The 15,305-nt window shown below is 39.3% G+C and overlaps 1 protein-coding gene across 2 annotated transcripts in view; it reads right to left on the minus strand.

The window, feature by feature from the left end:
• Nucleotides 1–6,452: 6,452 nt before the first annotated feature.
• Nucleotides 6,453–15,305, minus strand: part of rab38a (RAB38a, member RAS oncogene family) — a 545,157-nt gene continuing 536,304 nt past the window's right edge. For both annotated transcript variants that reach the window (XM_048598094.1, XM_020511314.2), the window contains exon 4: nucleotides 6,453–8,476. In XM_048598094.1, the coding sequence (XP_048454051.1) occupies nucleotides 8,321–8,476 (156 nt within the window). In that variant the 3' untranslated portion in view covers nucleotides 6,453–8,320. The remainder of the gene's footprint in view (nucleotides 8,477–15,305) is intronic.

A 15,305-nucleotide genomic window follows, 5' to 3' on the forward strand; every position in this document is an offset into this window, starting at 1 on the left:
AAATAATGGATCTCACTTTCCCAGAAAGGCAAGCGTATTATTCAGTTTACTTATGGGAAAATATGTTTTGTTAGATACTGTCTTGACAATTTTTTAGAGTTGTTAACAACATTGTAGGCATCTTAAGTTTTGTTTCAATCTTGTTTCATTGCCTATTTTGGTTATCTTTTAAGCAGGTGAGTGAAAGCCATTGACAACCCTTACAGCACCATCAATAAAAAATAATCAGCCTGAAGGCATGCATTAACAAGAAATCAGAACAACAATGTGCCCTTTTGCAGCATTGGAGTGGCCTCTGTATGATTGTTTCACAATTACAATAGATCATAAGCAAAAAGTGCACTGCTGCAATAGGTCACTGTACTATTAATGGGAATTTTAAATATTCACCCCAAAACTACATTTTCTCATGGAATTCTCTCAGCATTCTAGAAGTTATACATTTATTTGCAAACCAACAATTTGACATGTTAGTGATCTTATACAAGATTTATAATTCTAAACTAAACAGAACTGATTTTAAGTTCTTCTGCCCAGTGAAAATGTGTTGGTAGCAATGTGAAAACTACAGTTCACCACTCTCCCTACACTCTCATATTTCTGACTTACTGCCCTATTACCATCAGGAATCTTAATGATTGTTAAGTCATCAGTATGTTAGGACAACAACGCCAATTTAATGGTATGGACTGGGCATATGCTGCAGATGTTCAGTACAGTTTGGAGAACAGATGAAAAATTTTGAAATTTAATGATTAAAATTATTGTTGTGTGTCCAGGAGAAGCAGGAATGGCTCTCCACAGGCTCTACAGGCATAACTGGAACTGCTTTTCTCCTTAGTATCTCCAACGATTGCAATCTGTCCAGATTTATTTTCTTCCAGTTAGGATAGCCTCTGGCAATTCTTCACCAAATATATATTAATGAGGCCAGGCTGTTAAAATGTGCTCAGCCCTCTCCCAGAAGGATTAGGCACCTCAGTGATGTATCCTAGCAGCTGGTTACCTGGAAGTTAAAATACCCTCAATCTTGCTCTTCCTTCTTTCAGCTTTTTTTTTGTCAATGTTAGCCTGATGTATCTCATAAGTTTGTTTAACTTGGGTGTTAATCATCATTCCTTTTCTCCTTCTAGAAAAAATATCAAGTCTAAATTTGGAACTTTCACTGAATGAAAAGTGGAAATATATAAAACTCAATGGACTCATTTCTCCTATTGCAACCTGTTTTGGGATGTAAAAAGGAATAAAATGTGTTCTTATAGGCTAATAGCTAAGGGTTACTGAATTAACTCATGCAAATTGTGTTGAGGCATCATCGTAATCCCTCCTATGACACTCTCTCCATCATAATGTCAAAAATCAGGATGTTCCCCAATGATTGCATAATATTCAGCACCATTCATGACTCTTCAGATACTGCAGGAATCCATTTTCAAATGCAACAAGCTCTGGAAGTATTCAGGCTTAGTCTGTCAACTGGCAAATAACATATGTGCCACATGCATGCCAGGCAATAACGATCTCCAATAAGAGACAATCTAATCACCATCCTTTGACATTCAATGGAGTTACCTTCACTGAATGCCCCAATATCAAAAAGTCTTGGGGTTACCTTTGACCAGAAACTCAACTGGACTCACCACATCAACACAGTAGATACAACAGCAGGTCAGAGGCTAGGAATAATGCAGTGAACCACTCACTGGAGTCCCCAAAGCCTGTCCATCATCTACAATGCACATGTCAAGCATGTGATTAAATACTCCCCACTTGCCTGAATGGGTCCAAGAACACTGAAGAAGCTCGACACCATCCAAGACAAAGCAGCCCACTTGACTGGCATCATTTAGACGAGCATCCACTCCCTCCACCAATGTTCAGTAGCAGCAGAGGGTGCTATCTATAAGATGGCTGCAGAAATACACCAAAGATCTTGCACTTCACCTTCCAAAACCATAGTTACTTCCATCTAGAAGGACAAGAGCAGCAGATACATGGAAACACCACAATCTGCAAGTCCCGTCCAAGCCACTCATCATCTTGATTTGGAAATATGTTGCTGCTCTTTCAGTGTCACCGGGTCAAAATCCTGGAATCCACTCCATAATGCATTGTGGGTCAACCTTCAGCATGTGGACTGCAGCGGATCAAGAAAGCAGCTCATTACCACCTTCTCGAGGACAACTAAGCATGGGCAATATATGCTGGTTGGCCAGTGATGTCCACGTCCCATGTTGTGTCCCACATGAATGAACAAAAAAATTACGTTGGGGGAACAGTATTTTCTACGAAGGTTACAACTGCTTTGAATTTCTTTGCAGTCCAAGCCTTCCAGACAGTATCAGGTGACCTTTGCCACATTAGTCAGGTGGAACCTCACTATGTCAAAAACACTGATGCCCTATTAACAAAGGCAATCCATTTGCTTCCCAATTAACAAAGGAAAATGAAAAATCTACCTAATTGTACAAATTATTTTTCATTCTAACAGGTGGGACACTAGGGGTATTGTCTTGTGGAATAAGTTTTACAACGAGAAAAGGCTTTCAATCTATTTACATACAGCTATTTGTGATCTCAATCACGGTCTCCTGCACAAAATGTCAGATACTCGAAGTGGTCAGGAAAGTAACAACCCACCCTTCATAATTGCCAGACTGAGCAAAGATAACCTACTTCCACTTTAACCTGCTTTAAAAAAATGAATAAAATGTGCTAAAGAGTTGGCTGAAGGTCAGGTGACTATTGAATATCTCTGCTCAGACAAGAACTAGCAAATGCTTTCAGAAAGTCATCAAATTGTAAATATCAGTGGATGAAGTGTCCTCCCCTGAATAGGATCAAAACTTGAAATAAGTGATCTCACACCAGAATTAGTGCCAGTGGACTTGAAACTTAAAGAGATGTGAAGAGAAACCAACTTATCACAAGCAGGTATGAACAACCACCATTCATCCACTATTATGGAGCAATGGCTTCAAATCATTTGTGTGGACAACAGCGGTGTGTGATAACATCTCTGAATAGGTTGATTAGAAAAATAATTCAAAGTATTGCGTATCTGACCGGATAACAAAATCTTATTACTTCAGCACCCAGCCATTGACAAGTCAGTCTTGATTTTGACAGACATAAGAGGGAATATTCCTCCACCAGTCTACCTAAAAACCAGTTGACTGAGGTAGTGAGAAAGCAGGTAATTTGTTCCACCAGCAACAAAAGCATATCTCTTTCTGCTGAAACTCATTGTACTTTCATCTGAAAATCCAGAGATATCCAACCTCCATTCACCTTCAATAAACCATACAAGAGAAACTCCATCCAAGCCTGAGCCAAGTTTATCTTAAAGAACCAATTTCACCACATAATTTGTTCTGTTGTTATTCCATTCGTAACCTAAGTGAATGTATCATCTATAAAACTCATCTGTTCTTTTCTGTGTTTGAGTATGCGTGTATTTTGTTGTGTTTAAATTCTGGGTGTGGTGTGAATAAATACTTGTCTTTTTCTCGAACTTAAACTTGCCAGGAGCTTATCTGTGCCGACTATTACAAAGTCACATCTAAAAGAGGTTTAAAAACAATCCTTCACAAAATATACATTTTTTTTTGCAAACAAGGGAAAAGTTAGCCCACAACCACCTCTTCCAATCCTATAACAAAGTGCAGAGCCACGAGTCAAGATGCCTACTTAGCGGTCAAAGCTATCTCTAAAGTTAATCAATCCAGATTAATTTTGATGTTGCTATACATGGTGGTTCAGTAGTTAGCACTGCCGCCTCACAACGCCAGGGACCCAGGTTCGATTCCAGCCACAGGTGACTGTGTGGAGTTGGCACATTCTCCCAGTGTTTGTATGGGTTTTTTCCCACAATCCAAAGATGTGCAGTCAGGTGGATTGGCCATGCTAAGTTGCCCCGTAGTGTCCAGGGATGTGTACATTAAAGTGTCACCTGATGAAGGAGCAGCACTCCAAAAGCTTATGATTTCAAATAAACCTATTGGACTATAACCTGGTGTCATGTGACTTCTGACTTTGTCACTTCTAGCAAACCACCAATCCCTTCACACTACCATCCCCTGGGAATGGTTCAGAAAACCTGGATGCTCTTTCATCTGTAGTCACCCTATAGCTGTTTCATGCCTAGACATTCTGTCCATTCCTGTCTGCTACTCTGGAGAGAGGCCCATGGCCCTTTAAATTGCAGCAGCAATTTCTGTTCCTTCCACAGGGACAAGATCGGCATAGGTTTTATTACTACTGTTCCAAAACCACTCTGCACAGAGGGGTAAAAGAAAAATTACATGAATACACACTTCACTGCACCACAACTAATTCACCAGAGACGAGTTCATCATCAAATCAATACATAATCCCATTATTAAATGGGGTCACTTGATTGACTAGTCACAGCTCAAAAAGAAGATTTTGACATTACTAATATTGTGAAATTGAAAGACTTTTTTTTAAACATTATATGGGCCAGTATACCAGAGCGTCAGTGCAGAATGACAAATGTCACATTCACAATTCCCTTTACTGATTCACATTTTTTCCTTCTGTGGGAGATAATGGGAATGCAGCCACAGAATTTGTAAAATCAGTACCCACACCACTTAGCAAACAATACTGGATGCATTATTGCACAGGTGATTACCACATATAAACAACACCAAAACAGTTTTTTTATTAGCCAGTAATATCGCTTTGGAATCTCCTCATTTGTTAAGTTTGCAATGCTTCTACTGGTTCACGGTGACTAGGGAATGCAAAGAAAACAGCTTTAATCTTTCAGAGAAAATGCTTTATTGGAGGTCTTGTGATGTAGTGGGTAGCATCCCTAACTAAGAATCAAAAGGTTTGGGTCAAGTCCCATTCCAAGGTTTAGCAATGGCAGGTTATAAGAATGGGAAAGCCTCTTGGTCAGGTATGCTTGATGTGGAGTAGTGCTCCTCAAGTTATGGCCTCTGATAACCTGTTCCAGGGAAAAAACAACTAGCAATGAAAACAAAATGTAAGCGTGTGTACTTGTCTGTTGTATGCAGACATAGGGAAGCTTCTAATTCCAGAAAAAGCTTCATACAATAGTATTGTACAGAATACATGATCTGTGGTTATCTTGTGTGGCTCCTAGAATTGTGTAATGATTTTAATATTTTCCTTTTTATATGGAAATACACAAATAGTGTCCAACATGTGCATGCCAGAGGCCATTGTGACAAAATGATCATCAGCAAAGTAAAAAAGAAATTAACAGAGCCAGAGATTTAAATAATCTGTGATCAATGCTGTCAGTTTGCACTATTTTTCTAATCGACCTGTTCAGAGATGTTATTACACCCAAGAGCAAATAGGACTTAAACCCAGGTCTTCTCAGTCCAGGGGTAGGGACACTACCACTGTACCACAAGAGGATCCTTGTTGCCTGTTTGCACTTTTTAAAAAATCTATTTTTCTAACCAATCTGTGCAGAGACATTATTACACACCACTGGAACAAGTGGGAGCCAGGCCTCCCAGTCCAGGAGCAAAGACATAGCATTGAGCCACAAGAGGGCCTCCTTGTAAGGATTTCAGCAGCAGATGATTTTGTCTTAACCTGTTTTTCTAATCAAACTGTTCAGAGAAATTTTTACACATCTCTGGAGCAGGTGGGACTTGAACTCAGGCCTCCCAGTCTAGGGGTAGGGACATTACGACTTTTCCACAGGAGGGTCCCTGTTGCCCATTTGCAAGCAGCTACAATTACTTGGATTTGCCGGTTTTGATCAGTTTCCAAGGGCCAACGAGATTAATTAATGAGCATTACTATGATTCAGCCCAGACTAATCATTATCAATTTAACAATTCGGTTGAAGCCTTTCTGGGTAAAAAAGAGATACTAGTCAAATTCTAAACTGTTGAGAGTTGAACCTCAAATTTAATAAGGTTCATTTATGTTTCCGTTTTAAGTTCTCGTGATTGTTTTTGAATTGTTCCAGAACAGACAGACATTTAGATGCTAACATTGTTTTTTGTCTCCACTGCAAGAGAACAACACAAAAAAGCTTCATGCAATTCGTATAAAAATGCAAATCAAATACTGTGCTACACAGGAGTTCAGTGTCGTAGCAGAGACAGAACGGAGGCTGAGCAGCACTCAGAGTTGTACCCGAAGATGCCAAGACTGTTTCCCTAAACTTAACAGCTAACAAAAATATTTGTTAGCACTGTTTGCTATTTTCTGTAACACAATTTTCTATTCTAAATTGCCAATTGAAAAAGCAGCACACTTTATTCTATTAAAATCAGTGTGTTACATGATGAAAGATATGACTCAAATACTAGAGCCAGGCATTTCCACTTTCTTCTCAAAGAAATGAATCATACCAATCATTAGTATCACAAGGTTACAGATATCAACAGTTCTCTCTGAACTTGCATTTAAATCACTGCAACACTAGCTATCCAAGGTTAGAATAAGAGGTGAAATGAAAACTGGAAGGAACACACTGTGTGGTTGAAAGCAATAATTTAGTCTCTTTTGCACATCCATGAATATTTTGCACGTCAGCGTGGGTGAATCTCATCAAAGCTTCTATTCCCATTACTTTCAATGAAGACAACATGATTTATACATATAACTAAGTTTCTGCCCAACTTACAATTTCAAACTTAGAAGTTCCAAAGAAATATGCCCCCAAAGAGTAACAATAATATGTACACCGGTGTACAATATCATAAAAGGTAACTGATATGAGATTTTCCCCTATGTTTGTGTCTTAGCCAAAATTTTGATGAATGGTTGAGAATTGAATACTGTTGTGCTTAAGAGATTTGGAACTGAATTATATGTTTGATTTGCCACTCAGCTACAGAAAGTGAGGAAACACATCTCATTGGGTAAGGGGAATCTGGGTTGATCACCTTAGTTCAAGAATATCTGAATTGTTTTGACAGGTTCTCTGGCCTGGTATTAAGGAAAATGACAGAATCTAACGTAGTTTGTAAATGGCACTTGCGAAATAGTAACATAATTAGGCAGAATGAAAAGTTTTATGAAATGGAAATTATGTTTGACAAATCTGTTTGAGTTCTTTTGAGAATGCACTCTGAATGGAATATTTAAGAAAAGCAATGGAGATTGTATATTTGGATTTTCAGAGGGTATTTTGAAAGGTGCTACATAAGAGGTTGTAAAATAGGATCACAATTTATGGGATTTGGGGTAAAATATTAGCATAGATTAAGGATGACTTAATGGAAAAAGAAACAAATAAACAGGTCATTATCAGACTAGGAAGGTTTGACTACAGGATGATCACTAGGATTAAAAATTAGGTTTCATCAATTAATGTCAATTACTTGGATAAGTCCTAACTTCCACTCCCAACATTTCTACTACCTTTAAATCATCAGACTGAAATGTTTGTCAAACACCATTGGATATGATCAAGTACCTCATGTGAGACTTGAAACAAAGCTTTCTGATGAAGAGGCAAAGGTGCTACCAACTGAGCAACAATTGTAGAATTAAGACTTTCAGTGGAGGAAAAAAGGAGAGGAAGGAAACCAAAATGACAACTGAACCAGCTTGAATGAGATAATGAGTCATACAGCATGAATGAGTTAGGATAAAATCATTACAAATGCATTTTAAGTAACCAAATCAACCATGCACACATTAATTTAGCTTCCTCAAAGCACTGTGTTCAATATCACCTTCCTCTTCTTCCCTCACAGATACACCAGTCTTCATGGCTTAATTCTTTTTTAAATGGAATGGCAAGTGAGATGGCAGTGGTCATCACAATAAGTTTGGCAAACTCTTATGAAATCATGAAATGCTGTCAAAAGTATGTAATTATATTGTGGCTCGTACACGTGCAGATGGAAATGACACATAGAAGATAAAATTTACCTCTGGCTGGTGTACAGAATGGGCAGGGGTAGATCAGTTGCCTGATATATATCCTACCAACATTCCTTTCCACTGGAATAACCCATCTGCATGATCCCTTTCCTACCTCTGTCAAAGTTGAATTATATCCTCTTGTACTGTTGAATACAAAATAAAGACAGTGCGTGGTCCAAAATTAGACATTTTGTTGACACTTTTTTGTGACATAAACTGCCTTTTCTTAACCCGGTGAAGCCCTGGGAATGATTTATTTTCTGTTAGACATGGGCTACATCATTGCAAGTTATTGTAATTGAAATTTCCACTCATTCATATTTGTCAAAATTCCACTACCCATCAGATTCCAGTTAATAATGTTCTTATTGCAAATACAAACATAAGTACGGAAGCCGTAACTGGCCTGTTACAGCAAGATCCCAATCTAAGACTTAAAACAGGAAGAGCAACTGCTGTTGCTTCTGAAGGAATTGAGTGCTGGGGTGACAACATCCGACTCAACAGATTGTGCAAGATCATTTTCACTAGCCATGATGTGTTTGACCAAACATCGAGCTGCTTCATCAATGTTGACATTTTCCTGTAGATGAGAACAGAAGTTATATTTTGATTTGCTAACACAAGGAAAATTGCTTCCTACTTCAGATTCTGGACTGTGACATAAACATCATAATTGTACTTGTACGGTAGATCATCTAAATGAAATACTATGAAAGATTACACTATTTCATCTAGAAGTGATTTCACTAATCCATCCCATTAGAACATATTTGCATTTTCAATCTGTCTGTACTACTGATTTATCCCAGTGGACATTATATCACATTCAAGCTGCTAAAAGATCCAATTTTTCTTTGCATCAATGATCTTTGAATATGTTCGTTTATCAAACAACGAGAAAAGATAAAGTAGCCATAGTCCCAAGGACCTTAAGGCTATTCTCCCATTTGAGAGGGACAACTAGTGGTGAATTTAATGGGTCATCATGTCTTAGGTGAGGGGTGAGGTTGAGAAGGTAGGAACCTTCATCACAACTTCAGCCAGCGTGGGAATTCAGCCTGTTCTTTTCCAAACACGCTGTATTGCAGGTCAGTCATCCAGCCAACTGAGATAACTAACCCTATCATTGTGCATATGAAACCTCATCCCACACCTTCAGAAAATATCACCATAGGGCAACATGTAGTTGTGAAACAACAAGGGACACAAAAATTTACACCTTCAGCTATTCTAAACTATTTTGCCTTTGGCAAGGAACCAAGGGAACATCAGTAACATCAGTCAATCTAAAGTGTATTGCTGCATAAAATATTTGATAAATTCACTATTTCACAGAGAAAGAATTAAGTTACTTGCCTAATGGTCATAGGAATCCAGGGACTTAGAACACATATGCAACCATACAAATTCTTCTTAGGGGAAGCAATGGCCTAGTGGTATTATTGCTGGGGTGTTAATCTAGAGACCCAGATAGCGTTCTGGGGACCAGAGTTCAAATCCCGCCATGACAGATGGAAGGACCCATTGTCAATTGTCAGAAAAACCCATCTCATTCACTAATTCCTTCCCTAAAGGATAACTGCCATCCTTACCTGGTTTAGTCTACATGTGACTCCAGACCCACAGCAATGTGGTTGACTCTGAACTGCCCTCTAGGCAATTAAGGATGGGCAATAAATGCTGTCTGGTCAGCAATGCCCTAATCCTGTGAATGAATAATGAATAACTGAGCCTCATATATGAATGCTAGAGACATTATTGTTTAGATTGTTGGCAACCATCTTCTCAGCATAATGCATTTGAATGCCTGCTTTCCTGGCAGCTGTGACTTGAATATTGTTGCAAACCGGAATGCAGGATGTATGGAATATTGAGTTAGAAGACATCAGGAGGGAAGCTCTATGTTTTCACATTGGAACTAGATATTGCAAAGGACAGCCAGCATGGTAGGAGAACTTCATGTTTGCATGTGACAGCAAGGTAATTACATTGATTTAAAAGGCAACTAAGACAGCCTTCTCAAAGCTACCTGCCTTTTGTGGTCTATAAAGAAGTACAAGTTATAATATTTAAATCACTGCAAGTGAATGTAAAGCAAACAAAATAGGATGCAAAAGAAAAATAAACAGATAGAGCGACAAGAAATGGGAAGTTGAAGAAAATTCCAGTAAGTAAAATTTGAAAGAGTGAGACTCCAACTATTTGTACATATTTCATTGTCAAGACTTCAACAAGATAGTGTGATGGTCCTGGTTTTAAAATCCATACCATGGTTTCCAAATTTCTCTAGAATCACAGGGGCTTTCCTCTCCTAAACTTTGTAATGGCTCCAGCCTTACAACCTCAAAAATCTGTGCACTCCTCTAAATATGGTCTTTTGAACCTCCTTTATTTCCAAAGGTTCACAATTGGCTGACTAAGTTATAGGCTCTAGAATCTTCCCCTAAATATTTAAAGCACATCAGAGGAGAGTTATTAAAGAGACCATATTCTCGATAGATATATTGAATATTTTTCTATGAATGATCCTGAGATGTACAGTAGCTGATTTAAGTATATTTTAATATCTTTCTTTTTTAAGTTTGGATTTTTGTGTCTGAAGGGTTTACTGGTGAACTTGTAAGTATTTCTGTAGTCATTGCCACTTCTCATAAAATAACTTGATTGATAAATAGCCTCGAGGAGTACTGTGTTTTGTTTACATTAGAAAATTTACAAATGAGCAAGGAACATGGCAAGGCACACACCTTAAACTTTCCGATAGAAGTTTCTACATTTGATTTTTTTCAAGCTTAAGAGAAACACACGTCTTGAAAAGTCTTTTTTAAAAAGTTATTAGTTTGGGACAGTTTTACAAACATCTTGGGTGATGATGAATTCTGAGAAAGGAAGAAGATAGTTAAAGTATATTACCTTTCAGTAAGGAATTTAGTAATGATTCCAGATCAGGAGTGTTTAGACAAAACCTTGAAGTTGTTATTTGTAGCTGAAAATAGTTAAACTCAGGCACATGAAAGTTCTAGGAACAGTCTACCAGATTTTTCAGACTGCAAGTGGAAGTCACAGTTAAATCAAGCCATTAGAGGTAGTAGGGAAGGTGATTTTTCTTCAGTCAGAGTACTGTACAAAGAGATGCATTTGGATCCTGGACAGTGATGTTTGTGGGATCAGTAAAGGAGTGTTTTAGGATTTATGGGATTATATATTACTATGTGCTTCAAAATCTTTGAATCTGTCTTTCTGCAAATTGTCTGTAAATCTTCATTTTGTTTGCTTAATCAACGTGTTTTATTGTTGAAACCCTATCACCAACATTGCATGTTTGTGTTTCAGTGAGAGACCACCTCACTGAAGCAGAAAAACAAAATATGTTCTAAGAAGGTAGATTTTAGTCAGGGATCTGACTTATCCAGTAATACTATCAGCTGAGAATGTTACACTTAAAAATTACCAAAAAAAGACTAGAAGTAGAAGATTTCTTTTTATCTTGCACTCATCAACTAGGACACAAGTAACAGACATGAATAAATACTTCATAAGAAGAGGATGCTAATTGGTTGGGCCATCATTAGAATGGAGGTGAAGCAAGAATTGTTAATCATAAATCTTAATTCTTGGCGCAGGCAGATAGCCCTGACCAATTAGAATCTTCGCCACTGCACCAGCAGTTGGCCATTCTATCCTTTCAGCCTGTTCTATCATACAATGAGTTCATTGGTGATCTATGGTCTAAACTCCATATACCTTCTTTGGCCCACATCCCTTCATACCTTTGCTTAACAAAAAATTATCTCAGATATAAAAGTAACAACTGATGCTACACCCATTGCCATTTGTGGAAGACAGTTCCAAACATTTACCACTGTGTGCATGTAGGAGTGCTTCCTAACATCTTTCATAAATGGTCTGCCACTAATTCTCAGACTATGGCCCCTAGTTCTAGAATGCCCAAACAGTGGAAATAGTTTATCTTTCTTTATCCTGTCCTTTCCTGTTAATATCTTGAAGAATTTGATCAGATCACTTCTTAACCTTCTAAACTCTATAGAAAACAGGCCTAATTTGTATAATGTCTCTTCATAACTTTGCCCTTGAAGTCCAGGTATCATTCTTGTAAACTTATGTTGTACTCCTTCCAAGGCCAGTATATGCTTGCTACATTGTGGTGCCCAGATCTTCCCACAGTAATCTTTGTGGAATCTAACTAGGATTTTGTATAGCCACAGCATAATTTCTGCATCCTTACACTTCTGTCCTCTGGATATAAACGTCAGCATTCCATTAGTTTTCTTGATTATTTTCTCCTCTTGTTTGTGACATTTTTAAGACCTATGCACCTGACCCCGCTCAGTCTCTCTGGATTTCCTCATTTGGGCCATGGGGATGCAACAGAGTTTGGCTGTTTCTATGACAATTTTGTTTTAAAAACATGCAATGTATGTACAAGTTCCTTTTGCCTACATAAAACAGGGTCCTGACCATTTATGTATGTGGCTTCTAGCACATCCAAACATTACAAGTTCAGCTGACAATCATAAATTGGTTTCTTAGCATAATTTAGGTTATGTAATAAATAATGTTCAATAGCAGCATCACACCTCATGGCAAATACACTTTTCTTGAAGCATGAGCTGGTTGAGAATGAGCAGCTTGCTGCCAGATGTGAACAGTCAATGGGACAAATTGTTTGTTATAGTCTCCCAGCTGTTGGGACATCCAACCTGTACGCCTGGCATCATCTCTCTCTTGTGCAGTAGGCAAAATGTCTATTTGACTTGTTGGAGACATCCTGCACTGGAGAAAACTACTTGAAGATTTACTACATGATAGCAGCACGAGACATCTCAACTCGCCTGTTGTTCTAAGTTTTGAGACACCTTTCCCATCCAGGGCAATCTGAGATAGACCAGGAACCCAGCAGCTTCAGTAGCTTGAATGTCAGGGCTAAAACTGGTAGATGTAGCCCCTTCATGAGCATGTCCATTGAAAATGTGCTTCTCATGTAGCCAAAGATGTTAGCAAGGGCTGGGGTGAGAGGCGATCCTATGATAATGCTATGTACTTAGACGTACATGCTGTCATTGAAACAGAACTCAACTGCACAAGTTGCTAAGTTTGTGAATCCAATGACACAGGTACAGATGGTACATCTAGATAGCCGTGACATAGTGACCTTGTGCAGATGTCAATGGTGTCTTTGTGTGGTATGTTGGTAAATAAGCTGACGATGTTGAACAAACACATAGTGAAGGTAAAGGTAAAGCTGCCATTGTCCTTCAGAACCTCAGGGCTGCTCTCTCATTAGAGAGAAATGACTGGTGGTGGTTCAACCTGAAGATTACATCAGGCAACTGGAGATGATGAGATGGAGAGATCTTCATGGTAACCTCATTCAATGTGGGAATTGAATCCATGCTTGTTGGCATCAGTCTGCATCACAAACCAGCTGACCAGCCAACTGCCTCTCAAACATGCTCATGGAAGGGCCAAATTCTGATGAGAGCAAAATGAAAAGCTTCATCTTTTAGTCTACTTTGATCAACGTTTAAGTTCTTATAGCATTTATTGGTCATAATACTCCTGACAGAACACGGCACCTTCAACCAACGTCAAAACATACTTAGATATCACTGACCCGTCAGTGACACCAACCATTAAATAAAATGTAATCAGGATGAGATCAAAGTCAATGCCTTCTGTTTGTTCACTGCTATTTTAAATATCTTTAGCTTCTGCTCCAAAAAGAGAAATGTTTTTCTTTTGAATAAAGGCTAAGAGTGGATTGTCGTAGAGGTCTAAACAGTGTAGGCAATGGTGAGAAATGTGGTAGAATGGCGCAAGAAGTCCACGTTGGGAATATCTCACAGCAGGTTTGAACTAAGTTCCAGGTGTCAAGGTGAGATTCTCTCTGGGCAGCAGCATGTACCTTGTCAAAGGCTGTTATTGCTTGTTAATGGCCTTATAAACTGCAGATCTCATCAAGCTGCAGCTTTCTGTCATACTAGCTGCCATGAGCAGAGTAAATGATGAGAACTCAGCATGGAAGTCAAAACAGCTTTCTTGTGACTTCAGCTCTCCACTTGTTTAAAGGACCTCTATGTTGGACAGCAGGCAATGACATCTCAGGACACACTCCATGTACTAGCCACATGCATCCCATGGTCATTGGCACATTTCAATTGCCAGTCTCTAAGAACCCTCATGTCACATCTCCAATCAACTTACAACACACTTCCATGGTTCTGTACCTCAAGGCATAACAGAAACTATTATTGTAATGCTGTTTCAAGGACACTATACAGTTACGGACATATACCCAACTCATGGCCTGGACCAGGCTTCATCTCTGGCCTGTTCACTTGATTTCTTAGTGTTCACTCACTTTGTGCCTACCTGATGCACAGAGCGTCCCTGCCTTGCCTTGCCTCTCAGCCAGAGATACCAGGTTCACAGTACTGCTGTATTACCATGCTATTTAGTGCATATAGAAAGTCAGGAAGCATGTCTTGGTTGTCAGCAATCCTCAGTCATATCAAAAGGAGATAGCTTTCGGTCATGAGGACCTGGTACAGTCTGGTACAAGGGCAGCCTTTAATACTCGTCCAGAAGCTTGGTCAGTCAGCTGCTTGGGATAGCCAGAGTCAGGTTCTTCTCATCTGAGGTAAAGTGTTGAATGTTGGACAGCCCACCATCCACATGGACTATTCCTGCCTACTTGTGAGCTCTTTCCTCATGGAATGAGGGGGCCAGGCATGAAGGGAAATGAAAGTGGGTGGCACGACTGTTAATTTAGGTGCAGGTGGTGAGCCATCCCAAGTGAATGAGTGGGCAGTGCAGAGGGCATGCAGGGTTAGTGATGTTAGAGGTTGATGTGGATGACAACGAGTGAGGCAAGATGTTTCAGGCAATAGTGAGCATGGTAGAGGATGAGCCCGGGTGGGAGGTGGGTGCAATAGTTGAGATAGTGTGAATGTAAGGTGTTGGAGAGAAGATGGTGGCTCTTTGCTGGAGTAGAATAAACCATTAACCTTCTTCCTACATTGTTGTGCATTACTCTAGATAGCTGAGATGCACTGACCCAGGTGGCAACCTCAGATGAAGCTGGCATTGTCTGGCGACAGGGCTTCCAATGGAAGAATACATTCCACCTCTTCTCCAACCCATCCAGAATTTCTACCTTTGCCTGCAAAGTGGAAGTCAATTTTTCCTTGTCTACTATGAACAGGTCAAATGTTAGGAACCATTCTGGGCGGCTCCAGATTAACAGTACTTGTCTGGGGTACACAACGGCCACTTAAAGATGGTGCAGAGCTGGATGAACACAGCAGGCCAAGCAGCATCATAGGAGCAGAAAGGCTGACGTTTCGGGCCTAGACCCTTCATCAGAAATGAGGGAGGGGAAGGGGGTT

Source organism: Rhincodon typus, chromosome 6 (genome assembly GCF_021869965.1).
Source record: "Rhincodon typus isolate 14 chromosome 6, sRhiTyp1.1, whole genome shotgun sequence".
NCBI classification, from domain to species: domain Eukaryota; kingdom Metazoa; phylum Chordata; class Chondrichthyes; order Orectolobiformes; family Rhincodontidae; genus Rhincodon; species Rhincodon typus.